Here is an 18,845-nt window from a genome sequence, read left to right as displayed (position 1 = left end):
GTTGCATGGATCGCCTCTCAGCCACGCATCGTCACCACAGCCGTGATCTGTGTGAGCGACAGCCGCGTAACCCCCGGCGACGTCACTGCCACCACCTGAAGGCGATGAGCGACTGAAGTCAAGGTCAAGTGTGCGGGAGGGCGGGGACCTGCGCTGGTCAATGCACGATGGCAGGTGTGTGAGAGCTTACGTGAGTTCTGCACGACAGCACACACACACACACACACACACACACCTGGACAGGGAGGCTGGTGCTGGGTTGCAAATGTGCGCAGCTCTGCAGCAGAAACCCTGATTTTGCTTTCACCCTTTCATCACACCTGGCCGTCCATCATGTGTCTCCAGTACCTGCAGCTCTCCACACACCCCATTCCTCACCTCCTGCTGCCCCCAACAACCCCCCCCCCCCGCCATCTATTGTCTGACAAGGTTTTACAAGTGCTGACTTCCACCTTCTTTGCTCTCTCTAAGGGTGCTGCCCTTCATCTCTATCTCGTTTGCCCACCGCAACATTATAGCCTGCTAGTAACCCCGTCCGTCGGCCACCGGTCGAGACGCCGTGGCCCAGCGGTCACACTCTCTGACACGCACGTATCGGCAGGGATGTGGCGGCACACAGACACACACATATACACACTTTCAGCTCAGCTGCACACCAAGAGCAGAAGACCAATTGACCCAATTCATCCAACTTGGCAACTAACTGGAGGATGGATGGATGGATGGATGGATGGATGGATGGATGGATGGATGGATGGATGGATGGATGGATGGATGGATGGATGGATGGATGGATGGATGGATGGATGAGCTGCTAAAACAATGGATTATGGTTGGCTGGGTGCCAAAAGGGTGGTGCCTGGCAGAGAAGAATGTGTAAAGGACAAATTAGACTTAACGAGATACGTGAGGAGTGAAAATCAGCGGCAGTATTCTAACGTGACGTGCTGATGTTTGATGTTATTGATGATATAATCCCCTTTTTATCACGAGATGGAGAAACTGGTGCGTAATGATGAAGAGAAGAAAGAGAATGGGGAACAAGACATGAGGGTTTGGAGGCGTGGATGACTTTTCAGAGGGAAGGACGGTGGTTTTTGAAAATGGAAAGGGACAGGCGACCTAACGGACGGACTGCAAGAGCACGAAACACGGAGACGAGCCCGGTTGTTCGTTTGTTGGATTAAAAAACAGAGGAGGGAGGACTGGACGTGAGGAGGAGATGGACTGCAGCAGGAATACCATGTATGAATGAGCGGATGGAGGGAGCGCGTGAATGAATGGAGCGGCTGCACACACACACACGCACACACACACCTGAATATGAGGGATGGCGAGGAGAAGGCGCAGATGATGGAGAGACAAATGTGATGCGACAAAAGGAGGATCAAGACAACGACAGAGTACCTGTTGCCGATTTGGGTCTGTGTCGTCCTTTGGGCCGGCGCTGGGAATTGCCCATGCTATTCTTCCTGTCCCAAAACATCACCGCTTCATTCCACCAGCACACACACATACACACACTCGCACAAGCGCGCTGGATGAGCGAGCGACGGACACGGAGAGAGGCTGGCGGTGTGTGTGTGTGTGTGTGTGTGTGTGTGTGTATGCGTGTGTGCTAGAGCAGGATGAGACAAGGAAGAAACTGTCTTGGAGTGTGTGTGGAGCGAGAGAGAGGACAGTGGGTCACACCATCGCTCTGGCTGCATGTCTGGCCGTGTGTGTGTGTAAGAGAGAGAGAGAGAGAGCATGTGACTGTGGCTGAGGGTGAATTATCGAGCGAGCGAGCGAGCGTGGGTCCTGTACCATGTATGTGAGGGTTGAGCAGTGCGCTACGTGAGCTGTTCACAAAACAGAGCATACTTGTGTGTGTGTGTGTGTGTGTGCGTGTAAGAGAGAGAGAGAGCATGTGACTGTGGCTGAGGGTGAATTATAGAGCGAGCGTTTATGGGGGGTGGGGGGAGATGTGAGCGTGCAAGTATGGATGTGTGACAGAGAGAAAGACGGAACGTGTGTGTGTGTGTGTGTGAACACTTGGATATTACAATGGAAGGTCAGGCTGGTGCAAGTGAGCATGGGAAAGAATATATGAGTGAGCAAGAGAGTGTGTGTGTGAGACATAGATGGAGAAAGGGGGAGAGATGGATAGGGACCATTTGTCATGTTGATGAGCTTTCAGTCAGTCATATCCTTCCTCTGCTGTTCAATTCATAAAGAGCAAAGCAGAAAAACAGCCAATCAGGAGCCAGCGTCTGACAGAGGTAGATTTGGAAAGACTGAGGGAGACGGAGACAGAGAAGAATTGGAGGTGAAGAAAACATCATTTGGACAACGAAGCTGAGAACGAATAACAGTGACGTACATTTTTTTAATGAAATTTTGCTGCAAAAAGTGGGAGAAAAGAACAAAAATTTTATTCCTTAATTGCCACATATGCTATGAAATATGATACTAATCCGGATTCTGCATGGGCGACTTTCAATTAAGTGTCATGGGTGAAATCCAAGGATTCTAATGCTGCTGCGTCATGTTTTCAGCCATTGTTTGTGAGGATCTGTCAGTAGTCTGCGTCCGCCGGTGATGATGAGAGTCGGGCAAAACGCATAAAAGAAGGTGGTGGGAGTGGGCGGGGCCGGGATCGGGGCAGACAAAATTGAAAGTGAAGTCTGAGAGTGAAGCGAGCTGGGGAGACTGAGATTGGGGGGAGGACAGAATACAGGATGAGGAGAGAGAGAGAGAGAGAGAGAGAGAGAGAGAGAGAGAGAGAGAGAGAGAGCGCGCGCTACAGAACGAGTGTGATGCCACCTTTTGCCTCTTTTTTACCACCTTTAATTTAGATCTACGCACACACGCGATATCCACTATAACCTGTCATCTTAATTTGAGAGCGTCAATCGGTGTACCACAGGGATGCGTCTCAGGAACACTAAAGAGTTTGGCCCAGTGCATGGGTCCTCCCCCGCCATCAGTAATGGAATTTCAATGCTCAATGTTTGACCTGTTATAACCCCCGCGTGCGTCCCTGCTGATATCACTAATCAGTCTCACTTCTCCTCTTCACACCCATCCTGTGAAACAGCCTTTCCATTGGTGATTTTCACCTAAAACATCAACTGAGGTATCACACTTGCATATAAATTCATGAGTTTTTTCTTTTTTAACTTCCAGTTCTTTTAAAAGAGTTATAAATACCCTGTCATGTAAAGAGAACACTAACCTAGTCCGCCTTGAAAAGCTACACTAACGAGCTGGGTTCCAGCAAATGCTAATGCTAAAATGGTAAACTGAGTGGGTCCAAAGATCACCAGAGTGGTTCAGGTAGATTTAGAACCTGATTTCCTTCTAATCTGAAGTTTGAGTCCCAGGGAGGAGATGATTGACAGAGCAATGCTAACAAAAACACCGCAGGTGGAGGGGGAATTGAAGGCTGCAAATTTATTTCCCCTCTTTTCCTTTTCCGTTCATGCCAAATCTGCTGGGATTCCTGACAAAGATCCTCTAACTGTCTCTAATCCAGGTTCATCCTTGGGCCTCCCGCAAAGATTGCCCGTGAAAACCCGGCCCTTACATAACGGCAGCACAAGGGCGCGCCACGCCAATGAAAGTGTATCCTGTTCGCTATCTTGCTGATTTGCCACTTTGGCAGCTGCTATTAAGATTTCACGCTAGCAGCCGCGTCGCATCAGCCATCGGGCCGAATAACGCCGCCGTTATTTGCTGTCAGAGCCGCCGTCAAATCCCGACACGTGCTCATATGCACGCTCTGTTGTTCTTCAGATGAAACTTGTGCATTTTTTAAACGCTTAAACTGAATTCACCTGCCCCAGAAAAGTAAGATAATGTTAAAAAAAAAAAAAGGTTTTGGGCATTTTTAAACAATATATACAGATAAAAAGGGGTGAAGACTCTTGCCTTACTTTTGGTAAATCTCGCTGGAGGCCATTTCAGTGCATTTTTATTTAGTCTTCAGTTGTTAAGTGCTGCTAATCATTAAATCAGTGGTGTTAAAGCACAGCTGATTTTAACTCTGGGTTTTCAAAGCATGGAGTTAGTGAACAACCCTACAAAGAAACTGGCAAACTAAAGAGATACTGAGTGAAAAAACTGCAACATTTACACAATACTGTCAATTTTAGGCCAACAAAACAAACAATATTATAACAGTCTGAGCACAAATTAGCAAAAACTTCTATTGAACTAGTTTTCTTTGAAGGAAAATCCATGGAAAAATGCAGAAAAGCCACAAATTAGTAGTAATTCAAAACGGTACCTGCAGGAGGGTCAGACAGAAGGTTTTGTCCATTATTGTGGAGGCAGCGGCAGAATCCTGAACTGAACTGAGAGAGGGAGGGAGGCGTGAACAGATCTGTGGGCCGGGAAGGAGGAGAGGAGGAGAGGAGGAGAGGAGGAGCGGTGGAGAGGAGGAGAGGTGGAGAGGAGAGGAGGAGAGGAGGAGTGGTGGAGAGGAGGAGAGGTGGAGATGTGGGGAGGAGGAGAGGAGGAGCGGTGGAGAGGAGGAGAGGAGGAGCGGTGGAGAGGAGGAGAGGAGGAAAGGAGGAGAGGTGGAGAGGAGAGGAGAGGAGGAGAGGTGGAGAGGAGGAGAGGAGGAAAGGAGGAGAGGTGGAGAGGAGAGGAGGAGAGGTGGAGAGGAGGAGAGGAGGAGCGGTGGAGAGGAGGAGAGGAGGAAAGGAGGAGAGGAGGAGAGGAGGAGAGGAGAGGAGGAAAGGAGGAGAGGAGGAGTGCCAGGTTTGGAGAAAAGTGCAACAGATGATGGGAAAAAGGACAAATGCATCCATATGGATGTGTAGAGGCCACACTGAACACACACTCACACACACACACACACACACACACACACACACACACACACACACACACACACACACACACAACTTCCTGTCCACTCCAGCAGAGCAGACATCTGGTACGAGGTGGATTATGGGTAATTAACGGCCCTTTAATAATTCCAGCTGAGCGAGGTTTCTGACTGGATTACACTCACAGAAAATGTGTTTATTGCCTGACACACACACACACACACACACACACACACACACACACACACACACACACACCTTCTAACTTTGAAAAATACTAAGACAAATACATATCCTGTCCAGAACAGCCTTAACCTAACCAAACCTTAAAATCATGTCTTAACCTTCCTTTGAAGTTGTGGGGCCCATAAAAATAGCCCCACATCCCCAAACATGGCCTCAATTTGCTCGTAGAATGAGTCTTTTGGTACCTCATGTGTAGCAAATGCGAACACACACACATACAATCCATACTTGATTGTCTGAGCGCATAAAACTTTAATCACAGCCATAAATTTGTCTTTTAGAAGAACAACAAATGACGACATGATTAATATCTGTAAGCACTTCAGCATTGGGGTGTCTAGAATTTATTCCTGGATGAATTGGTGAAGGTTTGAGTTGTGGCAACGTCTGGAAATCTGTCAGATTTTTGGATTTGTGTCATTGGGCAAGTTTATAGAAGCTGCACTTTTCTGCAGATTGATCAATAATGGACGCAATTGTGGCTGCTCTCCATCTAATGGATACTTCTGCCTTTAAATTATAAAACGAGTGTGGAAAATCCCGCACAGGGAGGAAGAAGCGCAGAAGAAATTGCAGAGATTTGACTTCTTGATGGACCCGCATCCTGAAAACTTGAGTTGGTGAAACAGTATATATATAAATTAGTGAGATGACATCCATCCTGTCTGCATGTGAGAAAGTATGCATCACATGTAAGTGTGTGTATTGTTATGTGTGTGTTGTCAGAGACCATTAAGCTGTTAATCCTGACCCTGCAGAGATTACTGCTGCTAGTTTAATAAGAAAATGTGGGAGGTATTAAATATATGAGTGTCCCTCTGGTATCTACAGTCTGGCTGAAACAAATCCTTTATTTCATTTATTCCGGGAGACAACTTGACTTTTTTCGGAGACACATTGGCTTGGCATTTTTCAACACAACACACAGAGGCAAGAGTTATAACCAAACCTTGTCATCCAAGCGAGTTGTGTATGACGAGAGCAAAACAATACCTAAAACTGCAGTTCCCTTTTGGGAGACAGGCTCGACTGAGCCGTTCCAACGGACTTTCCCACCATTAGCTGCTCACGCACATCTGCTATGTCCGAATCGTCAGTGGGATCCGGAATTTTCTCACAATAATGAACCTTATCTGCAGCCAATGCAGTGTGTGTTGACACCGGAGATGCTGGACGCCGTGAGGAATAAACAGGTGGCCCGGTTAGACCGATAGCAACATCTGCGGGAGCAATTCCACAGAAACATTCCCACACTTGAGGCGACAGTAACATGTGGAACCAAGTTTGGCAACATCAATGCACCTGTGTTGCATTAAAGAAAATCATTTTTACCCCAAATGCATAGAATTAGCATCATTTATTCACCTTCTACTCATTGCTGACTAGATTAGCATGTGGTGCTAAACCCAGTGGTCAGGGGAATACATTGTGGACACCCAAGCTCTAGTCCACCTCGCCCCCAAGAGAGAGCCAATCCCTCCTGCTGTGAGGCGGACGATGCACCATATGCTTCTGAGCGCTAAATATTAAATCAAGCGTCAACTGCCAGTGACAGAAAGAGCTTTAATTTTGAGAGTGAACGCAAGACGTTTGGGCTAATGTTGCATAAGGGTGTTATAGCAATGCGCACGATGCAGTCTGACAGGGGAGTTTCACCAAAAATACGTCGCATCATCCTCAAAAGTTGTTTTATTTTTTCCCATATTTGGGGACTCTGCGCTGTGGTGTGAAACAAAAGGGGTTACATAAGAATTTTGTGGTTCAGAGCCCCATTTGCATTATGTAACTTTGGTTTGGGACAGATAATGTGGACATGGTGTGTGTGTGTGTGTGTGTGTGTGTGGGGGGGGGGGGGGCGTAACTACAGGGGCCACAACAGGAGGTGGGAAATTAGATTATATAATGTCCATAAGGAGGAAGAGGTGAGAAAAGGGGATAGAAAACTTGGAGAAGATAGAGGTAAAATGGATGGATGGGATGATGGAAACAGGGCTGCATGGGAATAAACAGCTGAGCCTTTACGGGGATTTTCACGAAGAGTTCGGAATTCTAAGCCACCTCTTCTGTCTGAGGCAGGAAGAACCCGAAGGCAACGCTGACGCAACAGCAGGCTCCATCTCTACGTGTCCCTACACTTGATGCAATGTTGCTACGGTGGGGAGAACTTCCAGCTAGTGCTAAAGATTGTGGAAAGTTGGAAAGGAAAGCTTGGAATTCTGATTTATTTTGTTTTTAATCCTCTGCTGCAAATTGCATGGGCCAGTGGTGTGCTCCATGCGACCAAGAACACGCTCGCATCACTTCAAACTGGCAGCAGCCGATGACATCGCCTGCACGCAATGTCATCGGCTTGGTGATTGATGACACCGCTGAGGCCGCAGATGAGGAGCGTGGGAATCCGAGTCACGCCCGGAGTCATTATTTAGAAGGAATTCCACAGTGAGGAGTAATCCCCATTACATTACTGAGGGGACCGTGTCTGAAGATAAAAAAAATAATCTGGAGGACACTCTGCCCAAGGATTTAACTTAAAAAATAAAGGAAAATGACTTTTAGAAGGACCCAAATAAAACTGTTGTTTTGGGAAATTAGAACAGTTTTGGCCCACAACCAAAGGCGAATAGGATAGAATATAACATGTATAAAAAGACAGGTTTTAGTGCGTAATGGACTGTTTATAGTGGGACAGAGAGGGTAAATGGACTGGTTGCAATGGGACAGAGAGGGTAAATGGACTGGTTGCAATGGGACAGAGAGGGTAAATGGACTGGTTGCAATGGGTCAGAGAGGGTAAATGGACTGGTTGCAATGGGTCAGAGAGGGTAAATGGAATGGTTGCAATGGGACAGAGAGGGTAAATGGACTGGTTATAGTGGGACAGAGAGGGTAAATGGACTGTTTATAGTGGGACAGAGAGGGTAAATGGACTGTTTATAGTGGGACAGAGAGGGTAAATGGACTGTTTATAGTGGGACAGAGAGAGTAAATGGACTGTTTATAGTGGGACAGAGAGGCTGAATAGTGGGACAGAGAGGCTGAATGGAGCAGTTATAATGGGACAGAGAGGGTAAATAGACTGTTTATAGTGGGACAGACAGGGTAAATGGACTGTTTATAGTGGGACAGAGAGGGTAAATGGACTGTTTATAGTGGGACAGAGAGGGTAAATGGACTGTTTATAGTGGGACAGAGAGGCTGAATGGAGCACTTATTATGGCACAGACGAACTTGTGTAGACCCAAACGCCACATTAAAGTGTGCATGTTGGTCTAAAACATGTCAACAACAGCCCGGAATCCAGACGCAACAGCTAAAGTTAATCACTGCATGTAGACTTTGTTGCTATGGTAACTCATAGACTCCTTGCTGACTCCAAACCTGCGCTTTGTCGGGCGCCGCGAGCGCTCTCTGATCCTCCGGAGCCGCTTGGCTCTCACACATTGCAGCAGACCACATAAGATCATCTAATCCCCATGAAGCAGATAACCTCATCTGATTGGACGCGCTGCCGTCAGACACCGGGAAGTTTACGGGTGAAGAGCGAACGAAGACTTCCAGAGTAAAACGCATTCATCCTGGCCTGGAACACTGACGCTCCATCTGCGTGTTTCTGCTCTTTTGTGTCTTCAGAGGGACCGATGGAACGCCTGCTTCAGTCATATGTTGGTTCGCATCAACTGAAGCTTCTTTGGGAACACCTTCACAGGCGTGGGAACGGTGCAGAAGCAGGCTAAACCCAATTCTGCTCCAACAACAAAAGCTGCAATTTTAGCTCGGCTACACTCTAACCCTAACGTAGCGTTACGTAGCGTCATTCAGCCTGCGAATGGAGGGAAATGTGAAGAGATGAAGCTGTGTGTGTGTGCGTGTGTGTGTGTGCGTGTGTGTGTGTGTGTCCTCCCAACTCCTGATTTCTTCTGCTCCTAACCAGGAGTATTCCTCTCTCTCCTCAATGTCACTCGACCAGTCCATCTCCTCCCCAGCGTCCTCACATCTTCTTCCAGTCCAAACAAATCCAACTGTTCCAAATTTCACATTTTGGAGGCTTAATTTATCCCAGAAACCATCAACTGTATGAATTAATGCAGGAGTTCTTCAGTCACATACAGAGAACCTTTGGAGAACCGTGGGCGACGGACAGATGCGTTTGGTCCTGTTTTGTACTGCACTTGGGTCCATACCATACCCATCACAGGTCCTTATTGACAGGAAGGTGTCTTCCTGCTAACGCCAAAAATGTCAGAAAGTTAGTGCAAACTACCTGACACCTAATAAAGCCTTTTTTTAAACTGTCCAGAACTGCTGTGTTGCGAGTGGATCCCACGACACCTGTGTCATAACGGGCTGTGGATGGATGGTCAGATGTCTGACAAACAGTTTGGACACAGCAAAAACAAGCTCGACCTTCTCGTGACAAGAGAAAAATGGGCTCTGACTTGTTAAAGTAGAACCAGATGAGGGGTGGGAAGCATGTGGAAGTGTCAAAGGCCCTATATGGGAGCTTCTGCGTGGAGGGCCGTGTTTAAATATGACCGAAGGTGAGGAGGAAGAGAGGAGTTTACATGTTCTTATGGTCACATTTAATTCCAACATAACCCATTTTGGATGTTCTCTCACTGAACACCTGCCTAGGAAGGTGCTGATCCCCGTTTTGCTGCCAAACCTCCCCGACCCACCGCGGCGTGACCTTCACAAGGCTCCTGAAGGTGGCGCTGTGGGACGGGGCACCGAGATGTTAATCACAGATGCTCAGCCTGGGCCAGCCTTTGCTCACCAATTGTATCAGTCACATGTGTAGTCCAGCAAAATCACACTGTCATCACCATGGTTACGTACAAACTCCCAACTAAATCAGCTGAGGAGTTCAGTGGTGGACTAAATTAGAATTTGGGTGGATTCACACCATTTATGTTAAGGCTTAATGGAGCACACCTGTTGGTTGCTAGCTTTGGTCTCACTGAGAATAATCATGGTATTTGTCCCTTTCAGACATCAACGATGCCCACAAAGTCTTTCAACACTGGATTAAACCTAATTCTTTCTAATTATCAGTACATTAAAAGCAAATTTTTGGATGCAGTTGCATCATTTTATCATCTTTGCCAGATTCTTAATCAGTCTAGATCAGGGGTGCTCATTACGTCGATCGCGATCTACTGATCGATCGCGGCGTGGCATTAAAAACTATCAGCCTATCATATGTCCCATCACTTGATTGATATACAGGGCAGCCAGTCAGAAGCGCTAAGTTATTCAGCGAATCACCTCTGATTTGAAGCCATCGCTAAAGCTTCTGGTCATCAAAATGAATGAGGGAGCGGGACCAAGAAGACAAAAACATATCACTTTCATACGGAATGGGAGGTGGACTTTATTTTCACGATGTCATTTTCGAAGTGCGTTTGCCTCATCAGCCGGTCTAATGAAGATTATTAAGCCCAAATACCGTTCCACCATGACTGATGAACATTTGGAAGTGTGCGTGAGGCTGGCTGTCAGCAGCTCCTGTCCCTATGCATCCCTGGCTGATTCACTTCAGTGCAAGTCATCAAAGTAAACTCAGGCAATTACTAAAAATGCTAATAGTTAATTATTATGTGTGTTTTGCAAAATTGGCTCATTCGGTTATGCAAGATACATCAACATACATTGTACATACAAAGAATCCTCAATACATTTGAAACTAATTAGATGTTTTGCATTTTTGTGGTGGGTAGATCACTTTGACTTAGAAGTAGCTCGCATGCTGAAAAATTGTGAGCACCCCTGGTCTAGATTATAGGATGGTTTTAGCAAAAAGGTATTTAAAGGCAGAGCAAGTGGTGAAGAAAACTGAGGAGAGATGGGGCAGAATGATGAACGAGAGGGTATTAAGTGAACAGATCTATTCTAACAGCTGAACACTGCTGCACCCTGGTGGCCACATCCCAAACTGTAACACTCAATGTTGACTGGAGCAGAAACCACTGATCCTGTGCACAGGATCTTCACATCAGCTTCTGGATGAAGGCTGTGAAATGAATGACTGTCTGTAGATCAGTCACTGTGTTACTGCTGATGATTATTGAGCCACTACAGACACCGTACCGGGGAACACTTATTTATACGGGTGACCAGGTGGGGGTGCGGGGTATCAGTGTGGTCTTATTGCATCCCTATCATGTTTAATTATGGGACAGATTTGTCTGTTGCAAGGTGGTCATCCCTGGTGGTGATGGTGATCTTTTCCAGCAAATTCACATGGAATCCAGCGGCGCCTTCTCAGATGAGCTTGGGAAACTACCTGTGACTTATTCCATGTCACAGGCGAGACGTGTTGTTTGTGCTGCATGTCACATTCCTGTGTCTCTATAGAACAGTCTTATCCTGGTATCTGAGCCAACTGAGTGGGTGTCATCAGTGGTTGCTACAAGCATAAAGGACAAGCAAGAACTCCGAATATGCATGAATCCAAGAGAGCTTAACACGGCTCAAAAAGACCACATCACTCCATACGCACTGCAGAACAAGTGGCTGCACACATGTCAAGTGTTGGCAACAACATTTTCAGTTCTACATGCAGAAAAATGTCCTTTAGCTGATTCCAACTTGATCCAAACTCCTCAATAAATGCACTTACATGTGCATCTAAATCGGACTGCACATGTCACTCCATTGGCGGATATATTGTGAATAACCTCTGTCCACCTCAGTTAATTTAGGTCAGATTAGAACCCGGCGCTTACACACACAAACACACACACACACACACACAGTCCCATCATAGTGTGTGACAACAGTGGCGGCCAAATTTGACTCTCTGAGAACTATTTTAGTTAAACAACTAATGCATGATTAATGAAAGAACAAAGAAACCAGAGAAGGTGTCTTGACTTTCAAAAGAAGCTGAAAAATGAAGCAATGTAAAAACCTCCAAGATTTGGAAACTTTTCTGAAAGTGAGCCAAAAAGGCCTCTTTGCTGCCCTCTGCTGGTGGGCCAGGACATGATAAAAAGTCCCGCCTTCTGAAGCTGACTTGATTTTCATTAGCAATGTGCTGCTTCAAAAAATGGTCATGCAAATAACATCTGACTTTCTGGATGACATACACAAACAAAAAGAAGACTTCAGCACTACTTTCACTTAAGTTTTTATTCGACTGGTTAAGATTTCTTGACAAAATAGTGGGACAAGAAAGTCACAGGAAGTCAGCAGTGAAGCGCTGATGTCGTCACATCGCTGCCAACCATGCAACGTTTACGACAGGCCTGGTTTTTATCTGCAGCAAATCCTCAGCAATGTTTGCGCTACGTGCAAGCAGGTGGAAAACTGTGGAATTGACCTGAAAACAACACATTGGACCTGGAAACTTCTACTTCAATGCCAGTTCTGTCTTTTTGCCCTTTGTTAGGCCGCCATCTTTTGTCGAAGACAGGCGGGCTTCTTTTGTCACACAGTAGTTCGCAGTACAAGACAGAGAAAGAGGATGTAAACCAGAGTTGAAAAAAAACCGGGCAAAAACAAAGACGGAGGGAAGAACACATGACAAACCAGACCAACCTGCCAGGTGGCTGTTAAAGGAAAATGTATTTTATCATCAGAGTCTCACACCGAGTGAAGCAGATGAAATATTTAAATATTAAATATTAAACTCTCAGTGCTTGAACCAGACAGTTTCGAAAACATAAAAACACTGAAGTCTTCTCATCTATGATGTTGCAGTCAAACCTTCATGTTTCCAGTCTGCCATCTTACAAATGCTGCAGAAGGACACTGAAATTAGGTCAATCACGCATCGATTCTACACTTTCTAAGGCTTCAAGATGACTCGGTGAAGCAAAGCGACGGTTTATTCCCAGTCACAATTAGGGTTGCACCAACAGGGAGGGGGGATAGGTGAGCGGATCCTCAAGCCAGTCCTTCTAGGCCCTCTATCCTGCCGGGTTTTCTGATCCACCCATGTTTTACAAAGGAAAATGGGATCCCAGGAGAAAGCAGGGCTCAACTTGGTGGGACAGAAAACCCGGCTGGATTGTGGGCCGTGTAGGTCCTGCTTGAAGACCACCGATGAGTGAATTTAACCTAACGCGCACGTGTCAACGTGATCAAACAGGTACACTTTATGATCGGCTTGAAGGTTAAAGGTCAGTGAGGGAGAGACCCAGGCTAAAATAGTCTGAAACACCAGCTGATCTTTAGTCATTCTGTCAGGAACAATGAATAACATTCACATCGGCACAAAAGAAAAGGAATCATGCCATCACTGGGAGCAGCACCTAAAAGATGCCAAAAAATGGGCCAAAAATCAGTACTAGTTGCAACATTACAGTAGCTGGGGGAGCAAATATCAGTTCAGGGTGGCTTAAAGTGCATGTTAGACGTGGATTAATTGAAGAGACAGTGTGGACAGTGAGGTCTCCAACGTCAAGTCATCGGTGTGATGCAGCAGAGTTCCAGCTTCACGCAGGGCGCTAATGAAACTGGAGGACACGTAGAGGACGTGATGTGACACACGCAGGCTGGCTAGCAGGCAGCACACAAAGCTTGTTTTGGAATATGGTTATAACACAATTAAAGCTTTATAGTGTCTATGCAAGTTTGGGAGCAATGGCATATGTATAGGTATATATGCAGCCTGTAACCATAGAAACAACCTTTCCTCCATCGACAGGCTGTGGGGAATTAGAGTGGGGAAACTTTTGCCACAACAGGCTGCACAATGAGCCCGTGGTGAGTATCACAAAAAGATACCGCATTCAAATTCTGCTACTTTTTTATTTTCTACTTCAGCACTGGATCTTCTGGTTTGGCGTTTTGTTTAAAGATGCCACTCCCTCGTGCAGTGTTGGTATCGCTGATACGGTCGTTCCAAAGGACAGGCAGGGTTCCTTCATCGGAGGAATGCGAACGGTCATTGTTTGAAACATCAACACCTAAACTGACGGTGGAATTCTCACCTTCAGTGACAGTGAAGAGGAGCCAATGGCTGGAGTCATATTTGCTTGTGTTTTTTTAACAGCATGATAAACTCCAGCCAGACCCTTTATCTCTCTCCCTGAGCTTTTGTTATATTTCAAAATGTCATAACAATGTTTCTGAGGTTGCAAGCAGTTATGTCGGATATAAAACATCCAAAATCTAAATGTTAGCTATAAGATGGTAAATATAAGTGTTAGCATTTGCTAATGTTACCTAGCAACCATAATCCCCACTTTTGTGATATAAAGGGGAATTTTAAAGTGCAATCCCTCTACTTTGGGTTTTTTCCTTCAGGTGTCTCCGCAGTGATGTCATGTCTTTGATAACTACGCGCATATTCTCATCTCAGGTCTTCCTCTAGGACTCCTGCCTGGCAGTTCCATCCTGGACCTCATTACTCCCAAAGACAACCTCAGCATCTTCATCTCTCCCCTCCAGCTCTGCCTCCTCTATTCTCTTTAGGAGCCCTGTCTCGGAACCAGCCTCTTGGAGAACGTTCCTCACCTGAGGCGCAGGATTCACATAAATCTCACTCAACCACCAATGAGGTTGGTGCCCATGAAATTCTGACATTTTTGGACAGATCCCCAACAACTGATCAAGCTCCCTCTGTGCCGACTTAAGACGAAACTGCGTTTAACAAAACTTTCCTCAAATCAGTTCAGCCTTGCTTTGTTTGTTCGGGCTGCGCTGCGTTTAATGTTCATGACGATAGAATCGTGAAACGTAGCATTAGCCAGATAACTCTGAGCTGATGTTCCGCATTTCCGCATTCTGATTCAGGCTCAGCACCTGCTACACACACACACACACACACACGTGCTGTCATCTGGAAGAGACTGCGTCCACCAGTACAACGTGCCTTAGCAGACGTCGAGCATGTTGGTGTTGACAGCTAGCCTTTTGTCCAGGAGAAAAAGTTCTGAACAGAAACATATTTGTGGAACCTGCTGGTGTTGGAGATGTATGCATGAACCATTGTCTTTGGTGGACTGACTGGTCAGAAACAGGACTTGTCTGCACAGAAACTATTCTCGTCAGAGTCTTATACATGGTCATGTGACCAGAGTCAGACAGGACAGAAATTACAGCTAAAATGGACAGCTGTCAAAACACATATAAAATTTGTAAAATTTAGGCTGGAAGAAAGAATGAATTTTCTCAGTTTGAAGCAATTAAGGTTGCCCAAATGGGACTCGCTGTAAAACGGTATTGAACGCATCGTTACTGTGGGAAGAGTTTGGGCCTTTGGCACAAGTTGGACTCTCTGATGCAATCTTTTTGCCCCCCCTCCCCCCACAAAATTCCATTTTTCGCAACACAAAGCACCGTGTTCGGCTCAACACACTCCTTGCGTTGACTTCTTCTTGACTAAAATGTCCCTTTTAATCTCATGCTATTTACCAGCTTATGGGTGCACCGATGCGTCAAAAGCACCAGTCAAAGCATCTAAGTGGCAAAAACAACAGAGATGTACTTTTACACTACCTCCTAGACAGGTATGTGGAATCCCAAAATGCCAACATGAAAAACATGTTTGACTTGATGTCTCTTTACCAATACCTTAAAAGTGTGAACAAGGGTCAGTGAGCGAGGCACCTTCAGAGCCAGGTGCGCCTGTGGGTGGAGTCCGACCGTCAGAAATATAGTATTTAAAGTGGAGTTCAAGATGAAGGAGACACAGGTGACATGGCTCTCTCCCAGGTTTTGTACAGTTTGGCCGCGGTGGCCATTCTGTCGTCCGAAGGTAAGACGGAAAAGAGGAATCTCTGAAGGATGTCTGGGTTTTTGCTCTGGAAAAAAGACCGTTTGTGAACAACCAACTGTTTTTTTTAATGTGTTCCGGGTGAAATCCTTGAGAAACCAATTGATTGTAATATGTTCACGATTAATTCAAAGTGAAATTGAGTTTAAAAATTGAGGCAGCGGTTGTGAGGTTCTTTTTGTCATGTGGCTTAACGGATTTCTCGGTGCTTTCATTTCCAGGAGGGCGCGCACAAAGTAAGCATCCCACTTCACCAACTCATCATGAATGCGCCTGGTGGCAAATCGATCCTTTCTTGACTTCTTAACCCTCCCCCATCTCTCAGGCTGTGGCAGGGTGTTTGTAAGACACAGAATTATTGGTGGTCAGAACGCAGCTCCAGGAAACTGGCCCTGGCAAGCCAGTTTAAACAGGGAAGGGGGCCAGTTCTGCGGAGGGTCGCTCATTAGCAGTGAGTGGGTGCTGACGGCCGCTCACTGCATCACAGGGTGAGATGACGAAAAAAACATTTCAAGAGAACAACAAAAAAGTTATCAGAAGACATTATCTGCATAAATTGTGAATGAAATCCCTGTTTTTGGTTAAAAAAGGGACCCCAGCGCCATCACGGTTTTTCTGGGTCGCATCAACCAGGCGGGACCCAACCCCAACGAAGTGTCCCGAAGGGTCATCCAGGCAACGTGTCACCCGTCGTACGACACGATTACCATCGACAACGACGTGTGCCTCCTGAAGCTGTCGGCCCCTGTGAATTTCACAAATTACATATATCCCGTCTGCCTGGCCGCGGCGAACAGCACCGTCTACACCAGGACTAGGAGCTGGATCACTGGTTGGGGTAAAGCTGATAACGGTAGGCTCACACTGGGGGGGTAGGGGCTGCCGTGCGCACGCATCACAGGTTATTCCATCGGTACGCTGCGAATTTAAAGTAATTTTTCCTCCCCCATTGATGTTTCTTGTTGAAATCAGAAACTTTCCCAGACATCCTTCAGGAGGTGGAGGTTCCAATTGTGGGAAACAACCAGTGCAGATGCACCTACGCTGAACTTACGGAGAACATGATCTGTGCTGGATATGCATCCGGAGGGAAGGATTCGTGCCAGGTAGGTTTTTATGGGGAACCGGGACAAAACAAGAGCATACTCCTTTTCTTACTCATCTCCACAGGGAGACTCTGGCGGCCCGCTGGTGACCACCGGCGACGATAAGGTCTGGGTCCAGCTTGGGGTTGTGAGTTTTGGAATAGGCTGCGCCCTGCCCATGGTTCCTGGGGTCTACGCCCGTGTGTCCCAGTTCCAGGACTGGATCAGTGGCGTCACTGGCAGCAGTCAGCCAGGTTTCGTTGCCTTTAACTCCTTCGGAATTGATGGCGACGCTACCTACACCTGCTCGCCACAACCTCCTCCAACACAACCGCCGCCAAGCCAAGGTCCGGGACCAGGACCGATGACCACGTTCTGGCCACCTGTCATGACCACGGATGATGACAGCATATTTGGCGGCAGTGAAAACGTGACCCCTTTGGCCAACCTCACCGCCCTCTGCTTCCTGGTTCTGCTGCTCTTCGTTCTCGGCGACAAGGTGTAAAGGCACCGCTCCGCATCTGAAGAGGGGCTTGTTCGAAATGATCAAGTATCTACTCTTGATTGATTATCATGGTAATGTGTCAAAAGGGTGACTAATCAGCACGTATTAAACTCTATGATGTTTTGGCACCATTATAAATGTGTCATATTTAATGCATCTTGAGTCCCTTTTTGTCTTACTTGGTACAGAAATTTAAATTTGAAACCCAAAACCAACTTTATATCTTCTGTGAGCCTCGACTTAGTCCTAACCTGGACACACACACAGATACACACACACACACACAGACACACATGCACGCACGCACGCACATACAAACACACACACACACACTGGGCCATATAGAGTCTCCACTGTGCATGTGTGCCGAGTGCAAATTGGAGGAAGCCTGCACTGACAAGGGATGAAAACCAGAACTTTCTGGGATTGCGAGGCGATTGTGCAGACACAGACCACAAGAACAAGAAATATTCTGTTTTTGTCGTGTTAATATCTCCCACTGTAATGTGTTTGACCAAGATCCAAATTAAGGGGTGTGGCTTCTGCATAGGGTTGCTGTTGCTATTGTTCTATAGCAACAGTGGAGTTACTGTAGGAGAGCAACCTCCAGGTTTGGTCCTGTGCAGTTGCCACCATTGCGGTATAACTTCGCGCCACCCGGGGGCGCTGATGAGTAACTTTTTTTGCTTTTTAAAAGTAAGAGAACCAAAGCAAGGAGGAAAAGGTCCTACGATGGACTAATCACGCTGCTGTGTGCAGACAACAGTCGAGGAACTTGGCAACACTTGTGCACACGTGTTGAATTAAATCATAAAGAATACAGTGTAGGAGAAGCTCTGAGGGATTTGGCTGCATTGTGAAAACAGAAGCAGAGACGGTGGGCTGGCAAACTCACTTTTTCTCACCACACACCCACAGATTTCAGCTTATTTTTAAATATCTCCACGTGGTCCAGTGACATCACCAAAGGCAACTGTGTGCACCTAGATCCCACACGTTTGGTTTTCCACCAAACTTTAGGTAAACGGCTGGAAGATTATTTCCGGGAGTTCAAACAAATTTCAGTGATTTTAGTGATTTTTAGTGATGGTGTTCAACAAACAAAAAAAAATTCCAGAGGAGAAACTCCTCCAGTTCAGGCAACCCTGAGCGACAGCTTCAAAAGGAAAGCCAACCCGATCTTGGCTTCCCCACCTTCCTCCCCGAAGAATCCCGCTGGGATCTCTCTGGAGCATTCGCTGCGTTGGGGTCCGGGAGAGGCCGGAGATCTGACTCCAGAGTTGATACTCTGGTGGAAAATCCCCCACCTTCCCCGCTCCCAGCCAGGAACATGTGTTTCAGCAGGGTCTTACGCAACTCTGACCGAGTTTCCCATATTTTTTTGGCAGGTGGAGAGGGGGACGTCCAAGGAGCGGGTGAAATGAGCTGGGTATTCTCATATCATTGTAGGTTTAAGGTTTAATTTTCCC

At 46.5% G+C, this 18,845-nt stretch overlaps 2 protein-coding genes across 3 annotated transcripts in view; one reads left to right on the top strand and one right to left on the bottom strand.

Annotated features, from left to right (window-relative positions):
* The window catches only part of nhsl2 (NHS-like 2), a 54,852-nt gene that overhangs the window by 33,766 nt on the left and 2,241 nt on the right, over positions 1-18,845 (bottom strand). Inside the window, exon 1 of one of the 2 annotated variants that reach the window (XM_029839855.1) lies at positions 1,408-2,067. The exons of the other annotated variant lie outside the window; for it this stretch is intronic. Coding sequence (XP_029695715.1) covers positions 1,408-1,516 — 109 coding nt within the window. The 5' untranslated portion in view covers positions 1,517-2,067. Of the gene's footprint in view, positions 1-1,407; positions 2,068-18,845 lie in introns of those variants that run through there. 2 annotated transcript variants of the gene reach the window in all.
* Positions 15,678-17,528, top strand: LOC101074118 (serine protease 27-like). Its single transcript, XM_011606624.2, has 6 exons — positions 15,678-15,768; positions 16,008-16,022; positions 16,112-16,274; positions 16,377-16,639; positions 16,759-16,892; positions 16,957-17,528. The coding sequence occupies exons 1-6, from the start codon at positions 15,711-15,713 to the stop codon at positions 17,374-17,376; spliced, it is 1,053 nt and encodes a 350-aa protein (XP_011604926.2). The 5' UTR covers positions 15,678-15,710; the 3' UTR covers positions 17,377-17,528.

Source organism: Takifugu rubripes, chromosome 8 (assembly GCF_901000725.2).
Source record: "Takifugu rubripes chromosome 8, fTakRub1.2, whole genome shotgun sequence".
NCBI lineage: Eukaryota > Metazoa > Chordata > Actinopteri > Tetraodontiformes > Tetraodontidae > Takifugu > Takifugu rubripes.
This window is presented reverse-complemented; position numbering and strand designations above follow the sequence as displayed.